Here is a 17,525-nt window from a genome sequence, read left to right on the forward strand (position 1 = left end):
GGAGGCGGGACTACGACCGTGGGCGCAGAGAGAGGTTTTCTCCCCCCCGACACATCAGCCCTCAGCACAAACGCATGAGGAGAGACTGGTGAGTGTGAGTGTGAGTGTGTGTGTCTCACGTCACGTCACGTCACGTCACGTCACGTCACGTCACGTCACGTCACGTCACGTCACTGACCTGTGTAATGTCCAGGGACGACCACCGGGGGGAGCCGTACCGCTACGACATGCCCTACGGAGGGGGCGGGCCTCCGTTTCCAGGGGCGGGGCCTCAGGGCTGGCATCCCGACATCCCCCACCTTCACCCGCACCACGGAGGTCACCCGCTGCAGGGCAGGTGAGTCGTCCCACAATGCACCCTGTCGCAGGTGAACGTGCACAAAGAACCACTTCTGGAAGATGTGATAAATAGTTTATAATAACATTATTGATAAGCGTATCAGTAAAGTCCGTCTTTAACGGATATTATGGATATCTTCCTCCTCCTCTTCTTTCTATTGATTATTGATTAATTGGTCATCAACAAACACAAATATAATTCTGAGATGAATGATGAAGATTAAATGTCTCTCAGGTTGGGGATGGTGGATCCAGATCTGCCTCCTCCTGGTCCTCCCACCATGAGGAGCTTCAAGGTGAGTCACCCCTTAGAGGAACCAGCAATGGTTCTGGTGGGTTCTAATGATTCTGATCGGTTCTGGTTGGTTCTAATGATTCTGGTTGGTTCTAATGATTCTGATGGGTTCTAATGATTCTGATGGGTTCTGGTTGGTTCTAATGATTCTGATGGGTTCTAATGATTCTGATGGGTTCTGGTTGGTTCTAATGATTCTGATGGGTTCTGGTTGGTTCTAATGATTCTGATGGGTTCTGGTTGGTTCTGATGATTCTGGTTGGTTTTGATCGGTTCTGGTTGGTTCTAATGATTCTGATCGGTTCTAATGATTCTGATGGGTTCTAATGATTCTGATCGGTTCTGGTTGGTTCTAATGATTCTGATCGGTTCTGATCGGTTCTAATGATTCTGATGGGTTCTAATGATTCTGATCGGTTCTGGTTGGTTCTAATGATTCTGATGGGTTCTGATCGGTTCTGATGATTCTGGTTGGTTCTGGTCGTTTTTTAATTTTTAATTTAACCTTTATTTAGCCAGGCGAAACAGATTAAGAACAAATTCTTATTTTCAACTGTGGCCTGACAAGAGGTGAAAACCTCTTGAGGGAAAGGAGAGAAAAATACATAAATAACAGGGTTAAAAAAGGTTCTGATGGTTCTGGCTGGTTCTGATGATTCTGATCGGTTCTCATTGGTTCTGATTAGGGTTGCAAAGGGGCGGAAAGTTTCTTTGCAAAAGCATATAACAGGGAACTTAAATATAGTTGAGAACAAGACTATTTACATTACATTACATTACATTTCATGTCATTTAGCTGACGCTTTTATCCAAAGCGACTTAATGGTTTAATTCACTTTAATAAGTGAATTAAACCATGAGTCTAAACTCAGAACAACAAGAATCAAGCACTATGCACGCCGAGCTCAGCTGGTCCCTGAATGCAGCACGTTGGGAACATTGTCTGAAACATAAAACATAAAACGTTGTGTTGTGTTTGAACGTCTTTGTCATCAGTGTCTGAACGTTTCAGCCCTTTGTCTGGCAAGTGTGAGAGCGCCGAGTGGCGTAGAGGCCAAGAGCGGTATTGCAGACAGATAGAGATTCAAATTATAGCTGCAACATATTGAACAAAATAACTGAACTAGTTCATTTTTTGGAGCTGTGAATTTAGTTCAACATTTTGAATTATGAATTATGAACTGAACTAGTTCATTTTAGAATGTGTGAATTATGAACTGAACTAGTTCATGTAGAAAGTGAACTTTCCCAACACTGTTTGTCATTACCTAGCATGTTGATTACTTGGTAAACTGAAGCCATGTTCATTTTAATACCAAGTTTATTTGTAGACTTTAGAGCAGTGAGGAGGACGTTGATGAGGTCCAGGAAGAAAACATTTAGATTCAGGGAAAGACACTGGGTTGGGGGGGGGGGGGGGGTGATCAAAGGGAATACACCTTTTTTATTCAACGTTCATGTTTTTGTTGTTCGATGAAAGAATAAAGTTCTACTCAAAATGTAAAAAATGTCATTTTTAAAAGTTGTATTATAAATGTTTGCTTATGACGAGGTGAATACAGTTAAATTAACCCAACATTTTCAGTTTATTCCCGTTAATTCCCATGGAAAGTTTCCAACTTTGAATATTCCCGGAAGTGTGCGGCCCTGGTTCTGATCGGTTCCTCTGCGTCTCTGCAGGAGTTCCTGTTGAACATGGAGGACAGCGTGGACGAGACGGAGTCGGTGAAGCGCTACAATCAGTACAAACTGGACTTCAGGCGGCAGCAGCTGCAGGACTTCTTCCTCCAGCACAAAGACCAGGAGTGGTTCCGCTCCAAGTACCACCCCGATGACATCACGGCGAGGGAGGCGGAGTCTCTGGCCGCCCTCAAGACCCGGCTGGGCGTCTTCCTCTTCCTGCTGGACAACAACTGGCTGGATAACATGTCGCTGGACATGGAGCACGCCCCCCCCCATCATCAAGCTGCTGGACGCAGGTAGACAGGATGTAAACCAGACAGACAGGATGTAAACCAGGCAGACAGGATGTAAACCAAGCAGACAGGATGTAAACCAAGCAAACAGACAGGATGTAAACCAAGCAGACAGGATGTAAACCAAGCAGACAGGATGTAAACCAGGCAGACAGACAGGATGTAAACCAAGCAGACAGGATGTAAACCAAGCAGACAGGATGTAAACCAGACAGACAGGATGTAAACCAGGCAGACAGGATGTAAACCAAGCAGACAGGATGTAAACCAGGCAAACAGACAGGATGTAAACCAAGCAGACAGGATGTAAACCAAGCAGACAGGATGTAAACCAGGCAGACAGGATGTAAACCAGACAGACAGGATGTAAACCAAGCAGACAGACAGGATGTAAACCAAGCAGACAGACAGGATGTAAACCAGGCAGACAGACAGGATGTAAACCAGGCAGACAGACAGGATGTAAACCAAGCAGACAGACAGGATGTAAACCAAGCAGACAGGATGTAAACCAGACAGGATGTAAACCAAGCAGACAGGATGTAAACCAAGCAGACAGACAGGATGTAAACCAAGCAGACAGACAGGATGTAAACCAAGCAGACAGACAGGATGTAAACCAGGCAGACAGACAGGATGTAAACCAGGCAGACAGACAGGATGTAAACCAAGCAGACAGACAGGATGTAAACCAGGCAGACAGACAGGATGTAAACCAGACAGACAGGATGTAAACAAGCAGACAGACAGGATGTAAACCAGGCAGACAGACAGGATGTAAACCAGGCAGACAGGATGTAAACCAAGCAGACAGACAGGATGTAAACCAAGCAGACAGGATGTAAACCAAGCAGACAGGATGTAAACCAGGCAGACAGGATGTAAACCAAGCAGACAGACAGGATGTAAACCAGGCAGACAGACAGGATGTAAACCAGGCAGACAGGATGTAAACCAAGCAGACAGACAGGATGTAAACCAAGGAGACAGGATGTAAACCAGGCAGGCAGACAGGATGTAAACCAGGCAGACAGGATGTAAACCAAGCAGACAGACAGGATGTAAACCAAGCAGACAGACAGGATGTAAACCAAGCAGACAGACAGGATGTAAACCAGGCAGACAGACAGGATGTAAACCAGGCAGACAGACAGGATGTAAACCAAGGAGACAGGATGTAAACCAAGCAGACAGACAGGATGTAAACCAGGCAGACAGACAGGATGTAAACCAGGCAGACAGACAGGATGTAAACCAGACAGACAGGATGTAAACCAAGCAGACAGACAGGATGTAAACCAGGCAGACAGACAGGATGTAAACCAGGCAGACAGGATGTAAACCAAGCAGACAGACAGGATGTAAACCAAGCAGACAGGATGTAAACCAAGCAGACAGGATGTAAACCAGGCAGACAGGATGTAAACCAAGCAGACAGACAGGATGTAAACCAGGCAGACAGACAGGATGTAAACCAGGCAGACAGGATGTAAACCAGGCAGACAGGATGTAAACCAAGCAGACAGACAGGATGTAAACCAAGGAGACAGGATGTAAACCAGGCAGACAGACAGGATGTAAACCAGGCAGACAGACAGGATGTAAACCAGACAGACAGGATGTAAACAAGCAGACAGACAGGATGTAAACAAGCAGACAGACAGGATGTAAACCAGGCAGACAGGATGTAAACCAAGCAGACAGACAGGATGTAAACCAAGCAGACAGACAGGATGTAAACCAGACAGACAGGATGTAAACCAGGCAGACAGGATGTAAACCAGGCAGACAGGATGTAAACCAGGCAGATAGGATGTAAACCAAGCAGACAGACAGGATGTAAACCAAGCAGACAGACAGGATGTAAACCAGGCAGACAGACAGGATGTAAACCAAGCAGACAGACAGGATGTAAACCAGGCAGACAGACAGGATGTAAACCAAGCAGACAGACAGGATGTAAACCAGGCAGACAGACAGGATGTAAACCAGGCAGACAGACAGGATGTAAACCAGACAGGATGTAAACCAAGCAGACAGACAGGATGTAAACCAGGCAGACAGACAGGATGTAAACCAGGCAGACAGGATGTAAACCAGGCAGACAGGATGTAAACCAAGCAGACAGGATGTAAACCAAGCAGACAGACAGGATGTAAACCAGGCAGACAGGATGTAAACCAAGCAGACAGACAGGATGTAAACCAAGCAGACAGACAGGATGTAAACCAGGCAGACAGACAGGATGTAAACCAAGCAGACAGACAGGATGTAAACCAAGCAGACAGACAGGATGTAAACCAGGCAGACAGGATGTAAACCAAGCAGACAGACAGGATGTAAACCAAGCAGACAGACAGGATGTAAACCAAGCAGACAGACAGGATGTAAACCAGGCAGACAGACAGGATGTAAACCAGGCAGACAGACAGGATGTAAACCAAGCAGACAGACAGGATGTAAACCAGGCAGACAGACAGGATGTAAACCAGACAGACAGGATGTAAACAAGCAGACAGACAGGATGTAAACCAGGCAGACAGACAGGATGTAAACCAGGCAGACAGACAGGATGTAAACCAGACAGACAGGATGTAAACCAAGCAGACAGACAGGATGTAAACCAGGCAGACAGACAGGATGTAAACCAGGCAGACAGGATGTAAACCAAGCAGACAGACAGGATGTAAACCAAGCAGACAGGATGTAAACCAAGCAGACAGGATGTAAACCAGGCAGACAGGATGTAAACCAAGCAGACAGACAGGATGTAAACCAGGCAGACAGACAGGATGTAAACCAGGCAGACAGGATGTAAACCAGGCAGACAGGATGTAAACCAAGCAGACAGACAGGATGTAAACCAAGGAGACAGGATGTAAACCAGGCAGACAGACAGGATGTAAACCAGGCAGACAGACAGGATGTAAACCAGACAGACAGGATGTAAACAAGCAGACAGACAGGATGTAAACCAGGCAGACAGGATGTAAACCAAGCAGACAGACAGGATGTAAACCAAGCAGACAGACAGGATGTAAACCAGACAGACAGGATGTAAACCAGGCAGACAGGATGTAAACCAGGCAGACAGGATGTAAACCAGGCAGATAGGATGTAAACCAAGCAGACAGACAGGATGTAAACCAAGCAGACAGACAGGATGTAAACCAGGCAGACAGACAGGATGTAAACCAAGCAGACAGACAGGATGTAAACCAGGCAGACAGACAGGATGTAAACCAAGCAGACAGACAGGATGTAAACCAGGCAGACAGACAGGATGTAAACCAGGCAGACAGACAGGATGTAAACCAGACAGGATGTAAACCAAGCAGACAGACAGGATGTAAACCAGGCAGACAGACAGGATGTAAACCAGGCAGACAGGATGTAAACCAGGCAGACAGGATGTAAACCAAGCAGACAGGATGTAAACCAAGCAGACAGACAGGATGTAAACCAGGCAGACAGGATGTAAACCAAGCAGACAGACAGGATGTAAACCAAGCAGACAGACAGGATGTAAACCAGGCAGACAGACAGGATGTAAACCAAGCAGACAGACAGGATGTAAACCAGGCAGACAGACAGGATGTAAACCAGGCAGACAGGATGTAAACCAAGCAGACAGACAGGATGTAAACCAGGCAGACAGACAGGATGTAAACCAGGCAGACAGACAGGATGTAAACCAGGCAGACAGACAGGATGTAAACCAAGCAGACAGACAGGATGTAAACCAGGCAGACAGACAGGATGTAAACCAGAAAGACAGACAGGATGTAAACCAGAAAGACAGACAGGATGTAAACCAAGCAGACAGACAGGATGTAAACCAGGAAGTGCGTAGGGACTACTTTTGAAACCGTGTTTGGAAGGTGGAACTTTTCACATGAGTCTAGTTCTGCAGGGGTTTCTGGGTAATGAAGTCTGCCTACTGTCATCTGGTGTCTCACCCTCTGGTGTCTCACCCTCTGTCCTGTCTTTCTCTGCAGCGGTGATAAAGATGGAGGGAGGTACCGACTTAGACCTGCAGGTCCTGGAGGTGCCGACCGCTGCTGCAGCGGCTGGTGGGGAGCCGAGCAGCAGCAGTGGAGGAGCACCAGGAGGTGTTGGTGGAGGAGGAGGTGGGGGAGAAGGAAGAGGAGGAGGTGTTGGTGGTGGTGGAGGAGGAGGAGGAGGAGAAGAAGGTGGTGATAGGAGTCAAGGAGATCACAGCGGAGGAAACGTGAGCCGTCAGACCGACTCAGAGAAGACTGGGAGTCGGACAGAAGAGACGATCAGCGAGAACAAAGTCTCCAATAAGGTCAGTGACGAGCTCTTCTTCTTCTGTCAGTGACGAGCTCTTCTTCTTCTTCTTCTGTCAGTGACGAGCTCTTCTTCTTCTGTCAGTGACGAGCTCTTCTTCTTCTGTCAGTGACGAGCTCTTCTTCTTCTGTCAGTGACGAGCTCTTCTTCTTCTTCTTCTGTCAGTGACGAGCTCTTCTTCTTCTGTCAGTGACGAGCTCTTCTTCTTCTTCTTCTGTCAGTGACGAGCTCTTCTTCTTCTGTCAGTGACGAGCTCTTCTTCTTCTTCTGTCAGTGACGAGCTCTTCTTCTTCTTCTTCTGTCAGTGACGAGCTCTTCTTCTTCTGTCAGTGACGAGCTCTTCTTCTTCTTCTTCTGTCAGTGACGAGCTCTTCTTCTTCTTCTTCTGTCAGTGACGAGCTCTTCTTCTTCTTCTTCTGTCAGTGACGAGCTCTTCTTCTTCTGTCAGTGACGAGCTCTTCTTCTTCTTCTTCTTCTGTCAGTGACGAGCTCTTCTTCTTCTTCTTCTGTCAGTGACGAGCTCTTCTTCTTCTTCTGTCAGTGACGAGCTCTTCTTCTTCTTCTGTCAGTGACGAGCTCTTCTTCTTCTGTCAGTGACGAGCTCTTCTTCTTCTGTCAGTGACGGGCTCTTCTTCTTCTGTCAGTGACGAGCTCTTCTTCTTCTGTCAGTGACGAGCTCTTCTTCTTCTTCTTCTTCTGTCAGTGACGAGCTCTTCTTCTTCTTCTTCTGTCAGTGACGGGCTCTTCTTCTTCTGTCAGTGACGAGCTCTTCTTCTTCTTCTGTCAGTGACGAGCTCTTCTTCTTCTTCTTCTGTCAGTGACGAGCTCTTCTTCTTCTTCTGTCAGTGACGAGCTCTTCTTCTTCTTCTTCTGTCAGTGACGAGCTCTTCTTCTTCTGTCAGTGACGAGCTCTTCTTCTTCTGTCAGTGACGAGCTCTTCTTCTTCTGTCAGTGACGAGCTCTTCTTCTTCTTCTGTCAGTGACGAGCTCTTCTTCTTCTGTCAGTGACGAGCTCTTCTTCTTCTTCTTCTGTCAGTGACGGGCTCTTCTTCTTCTGTCAGTGACGAGCTCTTCTTCTTCTTCTGTCAGTGACGAGCTCTTCTTCTTCTTCTTCTGTCAGTGACGAGCTCTTCTTCTTCTTCTGTCAGTGACGAGCTCTTCTTCTTCTTCTTCTGTCAGTGACGAGCTCTTCTTCTTCTGTCAGTGACGAGCTCTTCTTCTTCTGTCAGTGACGAGCTCTTCTTCTTCTGTCAGTGACGAGCTCTTCTTCTTCTTCTGTCAGTGACGAGCTCTTCTTCTTCTGTCAGTGACGAGCTCTTCTTCTTCTTCTTCTGTCAGTGACGGGCTCTTCTTCTTCTGTCAGTGACGAGCTCTTCTTCTTCTTCTGTCAGTGACGAGCTCTTCTTCTTCTTCTGTCAGTGACGAGCTCTTCTTCTTCTGTCAGTGACGAGCTCTTCTTCTTCTGTCAGTGACGAGCTCTTCTTCTTCTTCTGTCAGTGACGAGCTCTTCTTCTTCTGTCAGTGACGAGCTCTTCTTCTTCTGTCAGTGACGAGCTCTTCTTCTTCTTCTTCTGTCAGTGACGGGCTCTTCTTCTTCTGTCAGTGACGAGCTCTTCTTCTTCTTCTGTCAGTGACGAGTTCTTCTTCTTCTTCTTCTGTCAGTGACGAGCTCTTCTTCTTCTGTCAGTGACGAGTTCTTCTTCTTCTTCTTCTGTCAGTGACGAGCTCTTCTTCTTCTGTCAGTGACGAGCTCTTCTTCTTCTTCTGTCAGTGACGAGCTCTTCTTCTTCTGTCAGTGACGAGCTCTTCTTCTTCTGTCAGTGACGAGCTCTTCTTACTGAAGACTCAATAATTGATCGTATTGATCAGCCGCTCTTTTCTTCTTCAGGTCGGCAAAGACGAGGCCAAGCAGAATGGAGAGAAGGACGAAGGAGAGGAAGGAGAGGAGGAAGAGGAGGAGGGAGAAAAGAAAGATGATGATGATGATGATGATGATGATGAAGAAGAGGAGGAGGAGAACAAGGAGAAGACGACAACGGTAAAGAAAGTGAGTTTGGTTTTTCTCATCACTTCTGATGCCGATTGGCTGGCGACGGTGCCGTCGTTAACCCCGCCCCCTTTTCTCTCAGGCCAGGAAGAGGAAACGCAGCGTGTCGGTCGACAGCGGCGAAGGCAGCGCCTCCGAGTCTGACTCCTCCCACTCCGAAGGAGAGAAGGAGGAGGAGGAGAAGGAGAAGGAGGAAGAGGAGGAGGACGGCGAGGATGGTACGGACAGAATGATGTCGAAGACTGATGAAAGAAGTATTTTAGTTTGCAGACATTAATTTTCTTCTCAATGTGTGTGTCAGAGTCAGAGCGTCGTAAAGAGCGAGGGAAGGAGAGAGGGAAGGAGAGAGGGAAGGAGAGGGGAAAGGAGAGGGAGAAGGAGGTGCCAGCTAAGCCCCGCCCTCTCCACCTCACCACGTCTTTGTTCATCCGGAGCATCCCGCCAGAGGTGTCCAAGGAGGAGATCACTGCTGTAAGAGCACACACACACACACACACACACACACACACACACACACACACACACACACTATACAGCACCTGTACCAACATGTGTGTGTCTGTAGTTGTGTCGCAGGTACCCGGGCTTCCTGCGGGTGGCGCTGTCGGACCCTCAGCCAGAGAGGAGGTGAGACTCCTTTGTGTTTCTGGACCGACCAGGAATTATGATTTTATTCATTCGTTACTTATAAAATATATATATATATATATATATATATATATACACACACACACAAAGAAACTTGACAATTAAGTGTGTGTGTGTCTCAGGTTCTTCAGGAGGTGCTGGGTGACGTTTGATCGCAGTGTGAACATAAAGGAGACGTGCTGGAACCTTCAGAACATCAGGGTATAAATACATCCTAAAACCAGAGGAAGTACTCTGTGTACATGCTGAAGTACTTGCTGAAGTACTTGCTGAAGTACTTGCTGTGTCTCTGTCTCGTCCTCAGCTCAGAGACTGTGAATTGTCTCCGGTGGTCAACAGAGACCTTTGTCGACGCGTTCGTACCGTTAACGGTCTCACGCACCACAAGCCGGTGGTGAGGAACGACATCCGTCTGTCGGCCAGACTCGTCCACGGTCTGGACCAGAAGGGGGCGCTGTGGGCCGGTCAGGTACGTCTCACCTGTCTCACAGGCTTTAAAGAGTGAGACCTCTTCTCTCTAGTGTCACCTGTCTCACAGACGGGGTACTGATGATGTCATGAAGCAGACGGGGTACTGATGATGTCATGAAGCAGACAGGGAACTGATGATGTCATGAAGCAGACAGGGAACTGATGATGTCATGAAGCAGACGGGGAACTGATGATGTCATGAAGCAGACAGGGTACTGATGATGTCATGAAGCAGACAGGGAACTGATGATGTCATGAAGCAGACAGGGAACTGATGATGTCATGAAGCAGACGGGGAACTGATGATGTCATGAAGCAGACGGGGAACTGATGATGTCATGAAGCAGACGGGGAACTGATGATGTCATGAAGCAGACAGGGAACTGATGATGTCATGAAGCAGACAGGGAACTGATGATGTCATGAAGCAGACAGGGAACTGATGATGTCATGAAGCAGACAGGGAACTGATGATGTCATGAAGCAGACAGGGAACTGATGATGTCATGAAGCAGACGGGGAACTGATGATGTCATGAAGCAGACGGGGAACTGATGATGTCATGAAGCAGACGGGGAACTGATGATGTCATGAAGCAGACGGGGAACTGATGATGTCATGAAGCAGACGGGGAACTGATGATGTCATGAAGCAGACGGGGAACTGATGATGTCATGAAGCAGACAGGGAACTGATGATGTCATGAAGCAGACAGGGAACTGATGATGTCATGAAGCAGACGGGGAACTGATGATGTCATGAAGCAGACGGGGAACTGATGATGTCATGAAGCAGACAGGGAACTGATGATGTCATGAAGCAGACGGGGAACTGATGATGTCATGAAGCAGACAGGGAACTGATGATGTCATGAAGCAGACAGGGAACTGATGATGTCATGAAGCAGACGGGGAACTGATGATGTCATGAAGCAGACGGGGAACTGATGATGTCATGAAGCAGACGGGGAACTGATGATGTCATATTGTTGTTCCAGATGGAGACCAACCCCGTCCTGAAGAACATCACAGACTACCTCATCGAGGAGGTGAGCGCTGAGGAGGAGGAGCTAATGGGAGCTTCAGGGGGCGGGGTCGACGACGCCAAAGACCCCACCTCCTCCGAGGTCGCCGTGGAGACAGACGACAAGCTGCTGAAGGTGGGAGGATTTTTTATTAACCTCTTCCACTTCCTATTTCAAAAACAGTTCTATCTCATTGTGTATCACGGTGGTCTCGTTGGTTGTCAACGTGTCGCTCAGTGCTGCTGATGAGAGACAACCCTCACGAGAAGAGAAACCGATGACCTCGTTCCTGAAGCCGCTAGCTCCATGCTAACGTGTGTGTGTGTGTGTGTGTGTGTGTGTGTGTGTGTGTGTGTGTGTGTGTGTGTGTGTAGGTGCTGGACAGGCTGCTGCTCTACCTTCGGCTGGTTCACTCAGTAGATTATTATAACTTCTGTGAATATCCGGCGGAGGACGAGATGCCTCATCGCTGTGGACTGATCCACGTACGAGGACCTCTACCTGTAGCCAGGATCACTGCAGCTGAAGGTACACACACACACACACACACCTCTACCTGTAGCCAGGATCACTGCAGCTGAAGGTACACACACACACACACACACCTCTACCTGTAGCCAGGATCACTGCAGCTGAAGGTACACACACACACACACACACACCTCTACCTGTAGCCAGGATCACTGCAGCTGAAGGTACACACACACACACCTCTACCTGTAGCCAGGATCACTGCAGCTGAAGGTACACACACACACACACACACACCTCTACCTGTAGCCAGGATCACTGCAGCTGAAGGTACACACACACACACACACACACCTCTACCTGTAGCCAGGATCACTGCAGCTGAAGGTACACACACACACACACACACACCTCTACCTGTAGCCAGGATCACTGCAGCTGAAGGTACACACACACACACCTCTACCTGTAGCCAGGATCACTGCAGCTGAAGGTACACACACACACACACCTCTACCTGTAGCCAGAAGAAGGAAGCGTTACAGCATCTTTAGGATAATTTATAATAATTAGAAGACCAACGGGCCGTAGTTTGCCCACCCTGCTCTAACTCTTATGGCACTGTCTGCTCTCTGATTGGACAGTGAGTGATGATGTCACTGTCTGCTCTCTGATTGGACAGTGAGTGATGATGTCACTGTCTGCTCTCTGATTGGACAGTGAGTGATGATGTCACTGTCTGCTCTCTGATTGGACAGTGAGTGATGATGTCACTGTCTGCTCTCTGATTGGACAGTGAGTGAGCATCAGAGGATGTGTGAGGAGCGTCTGGCTCCTCTTCTTTCTCCTTCGGAGACTCTGAGTGAAGACGACGCCGCGAGACTTGGGAGGAAGGAGCCAGAGCAGGAGGTACTCACCTGTCTGTCTGCTTACCTGTCTGTGTCTGCTTACCTGTCTCTGTCTTGTCTGTGTTTACCTGTATTTTTACCTGTCTGTGTCCAGGTGGAGAAGTTCTTGTCATCAAACACTCAGGAGCTCAGTAAAGACAAGTGGCTCTGTCCTCTGAGTGGGAAGAAGTTCAAGGTGCGTGTGTGTGTGTGTGTGTGTGTGGGGGTGGGTGGGTGGGTGGGTGGGAGGTTACCGTGGTAACCGTCTTTGTTGTCGTCCAGGCTCCAGAGTTTGTGCGTAAACACATCCTGAACAAACACGGGGACAAAGTCTCCGCCGTCAGACAGGAAGTCGTGTTCTTCAACAACTTCCTGCTGGATGCCAAGAGACCCGCCCTCCCTGAGAACAAGCCCCTCCCCCCGCCAGCACAAGGTGACACAGGAAGCTGCTGAAAAGCATCGTTTGTGAATACTTTATGAATTTTAAAACATTTAATGTGTAACATATTGGTTGGTGATCTTTATTTAATTACGTTTATCAAAATGTTATTTTATTGTTCAGTGTTTTTTTTTTTCAATGGTTAAATAAAGTTTGGGTCTCTCTTTTAGCCACGCCCCCTGGTATGCCAGGGTTTCCTGGTCAGTCGCCTCAGCAGCAAAGCCTTCTGGGATATCCTCCAGGAGTCAGACCGCCAATGCCCGGCTTCCCTGGTACACACACACATTTAAATCATAACCAAAATATATTAAAAAGACAACACTTTAAAGTGATGTGTATACTTGTGTGAAACAGGCGGAGGACCCCCCTTCCCCCCCAACCAGTTTGGGGCGGGCCGTGGTAACTATGACAACTTCAGAGGTCATCAAGGAGGAGGAGGGTTTCCAGGGAAACAAAGAAACAACAACAACAGGTAGAAGAAACACAGACGATGGTTCACACCAACATATTGATTATGTATTGATTGTGTGTGTAACTGTGTGTGTAACTGTGTGTGTAGGGGCGTGCGAGGAGACCCCCGGCCCATCATCGAGTACCGAGACCTGGACGCTCCGGACGACCTCGACTTCTTTTAGTGAAACTGGATGTTTGTTTTTTAATCCTTTTATTTTATTTGTATTCCTACATTTCCCATGATTCCTTTCACCGAGGCTCCATGCGTTTGTTTTTTTTAAAGTTAGGTGTGTGTGTGTGTGTGTGTGTGTGTGTGTGTGAGAGAGAGAGAGAGAGTCAGCAGGACCAATGTTATTATTCATGATCTGATACTTTCCAATAAAGAATACAGAGGACTGATGATGAGTGGTGTGTTCATGGTCACAAAATTAGTCTGCATTCTCTCTCCTGACCACCAGGGGGCGACTCCTCTGGTTGTATAGAAGTCTATGCTTCATGTGTTAAAGCTGCATTCTCTCTCCTGACCACCAGGGGGGGTCGCCTCTGGTTGTATAGAAGTCTATGCTTCATGTGTTAAAGCTGCATTCTCTCTACTGACCACCAGGGGGAGACTCCTCTGGTTGTATAGAAGTCTATGCTTCATGTGTTAAAGCTGCATTCTCTCTCCTGACCACCAGGGGGCGACTCCTCTGGTTGTATAGAAGTCTATGCTTCATGTGCTAAAGCTGCATTCTCTCTCCTGACCACCAGGGGGCGACTCCTCTGGTTGTATAGAAGTCTATGCTTCATGTGTTAAAGCTGCATTCTCTCTCCTGACCACCAGGGGGAGACTCCTCTGGTTGTATAGAAGTCTATGCTTCATGTGTTAAAGCTGCATTCTCTCTCCTGACCACCAGGGGGCGACTCCTCTGGTTGTATAGAAGTCTATGCTTCATGTGTTAAAGCTGCATTCTCTCTCCTGACCACCAGGGGGCGACTCCTCTGGTTGTATAGAAGTCTATGCTTCATGTGTTAATGCTGCATTCTCTCTACTGACCACCAGGGGGCGACTCCTCTGGTTGTATAGAAGTCTATGCTTCATGTGTTAATGCTGCATTCTCTCTACTGACCACCAGGGGGCGACTCCTCTGGTTGTATAGAAGTCTATTCCAATCGACGGGTCCACGCTCTCCTTTCGGTCTGGGGTGTGTTCTTTGGACAATACGACCATTTGGTGAGGTCTTCAGGTGTCGTGATCAGCAGGGACATGAACAATGTCCTCTTCCTGCCTTTCCTCCGCTCCGTGTTCAAAGGCCTTAAAGGTTTTGGACTGCCGAGGGTCTCCTTCAGATGTGGGACTACCTCGTAGTGGCAGAGATGATGATGAATGCTGCCGGTGCATGATGGGAAGTCTGTCTCCAGTCGGACTGATTGGATGGTGGAAGGCCTTTAACTGCTGTTGTGAAGTAGTTTAAGCCGTTGCTCATCATGCGGTAACTGCTCCTCTTCATCTGAGGCTCCTGGAAGAACCTTTCAGATAATGCTGTCAACATGGCGGTGCAAAGCACGGCTTTCCTTTAAAGCTGCAGGAGGAGGTACTTGATGTTCTATGCTCCTTTGACATTAGAAACACTCATGGATCAATACCATCCTCCAGGTTTTCATACACTTTACTTTATTGGATGAAACATGTTTGCGTCAGCAATAAACTCGTCATGTTTCGTTTGTTTCTCTTTCATCACGTCGCATATTCATTGAATGTTTATGTAACTGTTCATCTGGTCACATGACATCTATTGTTCTTCTGGTCACATGACATCTATTGTTCATCTGGTCACATGACATCTATTGTTCATCTGGTCACATGACATCTATTGTTCATCTGGTCACATGACATCTAGTGTTCATCTGGTCACATGACATCTATTGTTCATCTGGTCACATGACATCTATTGTTCATCTGGTCACATGACATCTATTGTTCAACTGGTCACATGACATCTATTGTTCATCTGGTCACATGACATCTATTGTTCATCTGGTCACATGACATCTATTGTTCAACTGGTCACATGACATCTAGTGTTCATCTGGTCACATGACATCTATTGTTCATCTGGTCACATGACATCTATTGTTCATCTGGTCACATGACATCTATTGTTCAACTGGTCACATGACATCTATTTTTTCTATTTCTTGGGAGTTTTTCCTGATCTGAGGTCAAAGGTTGGGGATTTGTGATATTGGGCTATACAAAATAAACTGAATTTAATTGAAATACCCGACAGAAATTGGCTTCATCACACACCTCAAGCAACTCTCAGGAGGCATCGCAAAAGAGGACCAATGAGGTCAGCCCTTGAGGCAGGAGGCACAGAGAAGGAGGCCCGGTCCAGGCCAGAAGCTGGATGCAGGAAGCAGGACCAGCATCAGACACCTCCAGGTCCAATGGACCCTATGAGACGTGAAGTCACAACGACTCCGGGGAGGAAGCAGAGTTAATAAGGTGCAATGGAGAGATGTAAATTCATCCATAAGGAGAGAGAGAAGAGGAGATAGGTGCTCAGTGTATCCTAAAACATCCCCCAGCAGCCTATAAGCCTATAGCAGCATATCAAGGGGCTGGACCAGGGCAAACCTGATTCAGCCCTAACTATAAGGGCTATTAAAGAGGAAAGTCTTAAGTCTATTCTTGAATGAGGTGACTGTGTCTGCCTCCAGGACTGGAAGTGGAAGCTGGTTCCATAAAAGAGGAGCTTGATAACTGAAGGCTCTGGCTCCCATCCTACTTTTTAGGACTCTAGGAACCACAAGTAGCCCCACATTTAGTGAGCGCAGCTCTCTAGTGGGGCAATATGGTACTACAAGCTCCTTAAGATATGATGGTGCAGCACCAATCAAGGCTTTGTAGGTGAGGAGAAGAATTTTAAATGTGATTCTTGATTTTACAGGGAGCCAGTGCAGAGCAGCTAATACAGGAGTCATGTGATCTCTTTTCTTAGTTTTTGTGAGTACACAAGCTGCAGCATTCTGGATCAACTGGAGGGATTTAAGAGACTTATTAGAGCAGCCTGATAATAAGGAGTTGCAGTAATCTAGTCTGGAAGTAACAAACGCGTGAACCAGCTTTTCTGCATCTTTTTGAGACAAGATGTGCCTGATTTTTGAAATGTTACGTAGATGAACAAATGCAATCCTTGAGATTTGCTTAACGTGGAGTTAAAGGACAAGTCTGGGTCAAAGATAACTAGAGATTCTTTACAGTGGTGTTGGATGCCAGGGCAATGCCATCTACAGAAACCACATCACCAGATCATTGATCTCTGAGGTGTTCAGGGCCAGTAAAATAACTTCAGTTTTGTCTGAGTTTAACATCAGGAAGTTGCAGGTCATCCATGTTTTTATGTCTTTAAGACATTCTTGAATTTTAGCGAGCTGGTTGGTCTCCTCTGGTTTGATCCATAGATATAATTGAGTATCGTCTGCAAGGATCTTAGAGAGGAAGGGAAGGTTAGAGATCGGTCTGTAGTTAGCCAACACCTCTGGATTAAAAGTGGTCTTCTTCAGGAGAGGTTTAATTACAGCTACTTTGAAGGAATGTGGTACATGGCCTGTTAGCAAAGACACATTAACAATATCCAGCAGAGAGGTGCCAATTAAAGGCAACACGTCTTTAAGCAGCCTTGTTGGGATGGGGTCTAAGAGACAGGTAGACGGTTTAGAAGTAGAAACCGTTGAAGACAATTGGTCTAGGTTAATGGGAGAAAAGCTATCCAAATATACACCAGGGCATACAGCCGTTTCCAAGGCAACGCCACTTGATGACAGATCGGTAGTAGTTGAGGGCAAGAGAGCATCAATCTAGACTCTAATAGTTCAAATCATTTCCTTGAAGAAGTTCATGAAGTCATTACTACTGAGGTCTATAGGAATACACGGCTCCACAGAGCTGTGACTCTCTGTCAGCCTGGCTACAGTGCTAAAGAGAACCCTGGGGTTGTTCTTATGTTTCTCTATTACTGATGAGTAATAGGCTGCTCTGGCATTACGGAGAGCCTTTTTATATGTTTTAAGACTATCTCTCCAAACTAAGCGTGATTCTTCCAGATTGGTGGAACGCCATATGCTTTCAAGCTTTCCTGAAGTTTGCTTTAGGTCGCGGGTCTGAGGGTTCTACCAGGG

At 47.1% G+C, this 17,525-nt stretch overlaps 1 protein-coding gene across 1 annotated transcript in view; it reads left to right on the forward strand.

Annotated features, from left to right (window-relative positions):
* LOC117747913 (serrate RNA effector molecule homolog) overlaps nucleotides 1–13,761 on the forward strand; it is an 18,093-nt gene extending 4,332 nt beyond the window's left edge. The window contains 20 exon segments of the mRNA XM_034557424.1: nucleotides 1–88; nucleotides 194–337; nucleotides 575–635; nucleotides 2,315–2,584; nucleotides 2,586–2,613; nucleotides 6,609–6,919; nucleotides 8,810–8,959; nucleotides 9,051–9,186; nucleotides 9,270–9,439; nucleotides 9,534–9,595; nucleotides 9,739–9,817; nucleotides 9,921–10,085; nucleotides 11,085–11,246; nucleotides 11,486–11,639; nucleotides 12,379–12,491; nucleotides 12,585–12,665; nucleotides 12,752–12,902; nucleotides 13,079–13,180; nucleotides 13,263–13,380; nucleotides 13,468–13,761. The exon segment at nucleotides 1–88 is cut by the window's left edge and continues 23 nt beyond it. Of these exon segments, the coding sequence (XP_034413315.1) occupies nucleotides 1–88; nucleotides 194–337; nucleotides 575–635; nucleotides 2,315–2,584; nucleotides 2,586–2,613; nucleotides 6,609–6,919; nucleotides 8,810–8,959; nucleotides 9,051–9,186; nucleotides 9,270–9,439; nucleotides 9,534–9,595; nucleotides 9,739–9,817; nucleotides 9,921–10,085; nucleotides 11,085–11,246; nucleotides 11,486–11,639; nucleotides 12,379–12,491; nucleotides 12,585–12,665; nucleotides 12,752–12,902; nucleotides 13,079–13,180; nucleotides 13,263–13,380; nucleotides 13,468–13,543 (2,621 nt within the window). The 3' untranslated portion in view covers nucleotides 13,544–13,761.
* The last annotated feature ends 3,764 nt before the right edge of the window (nucleotides 13,762–17,525 follow it).

This window comes from Cyclopterus lumpus, chromosome 18 (assembly GCF_009769545.1).
Source record: "Cyclopterus lumpus isolate fCycLum1 chromosome 18, fCycLum1.pri, whole genome shotgun sequence".
Lineage (NCBI taxonomy): Eukaryota > Metazoa > Chordata > Actinopteri > Perciformes > Cyclopteridae > Cyclopterus > Cyclopterus lumpus.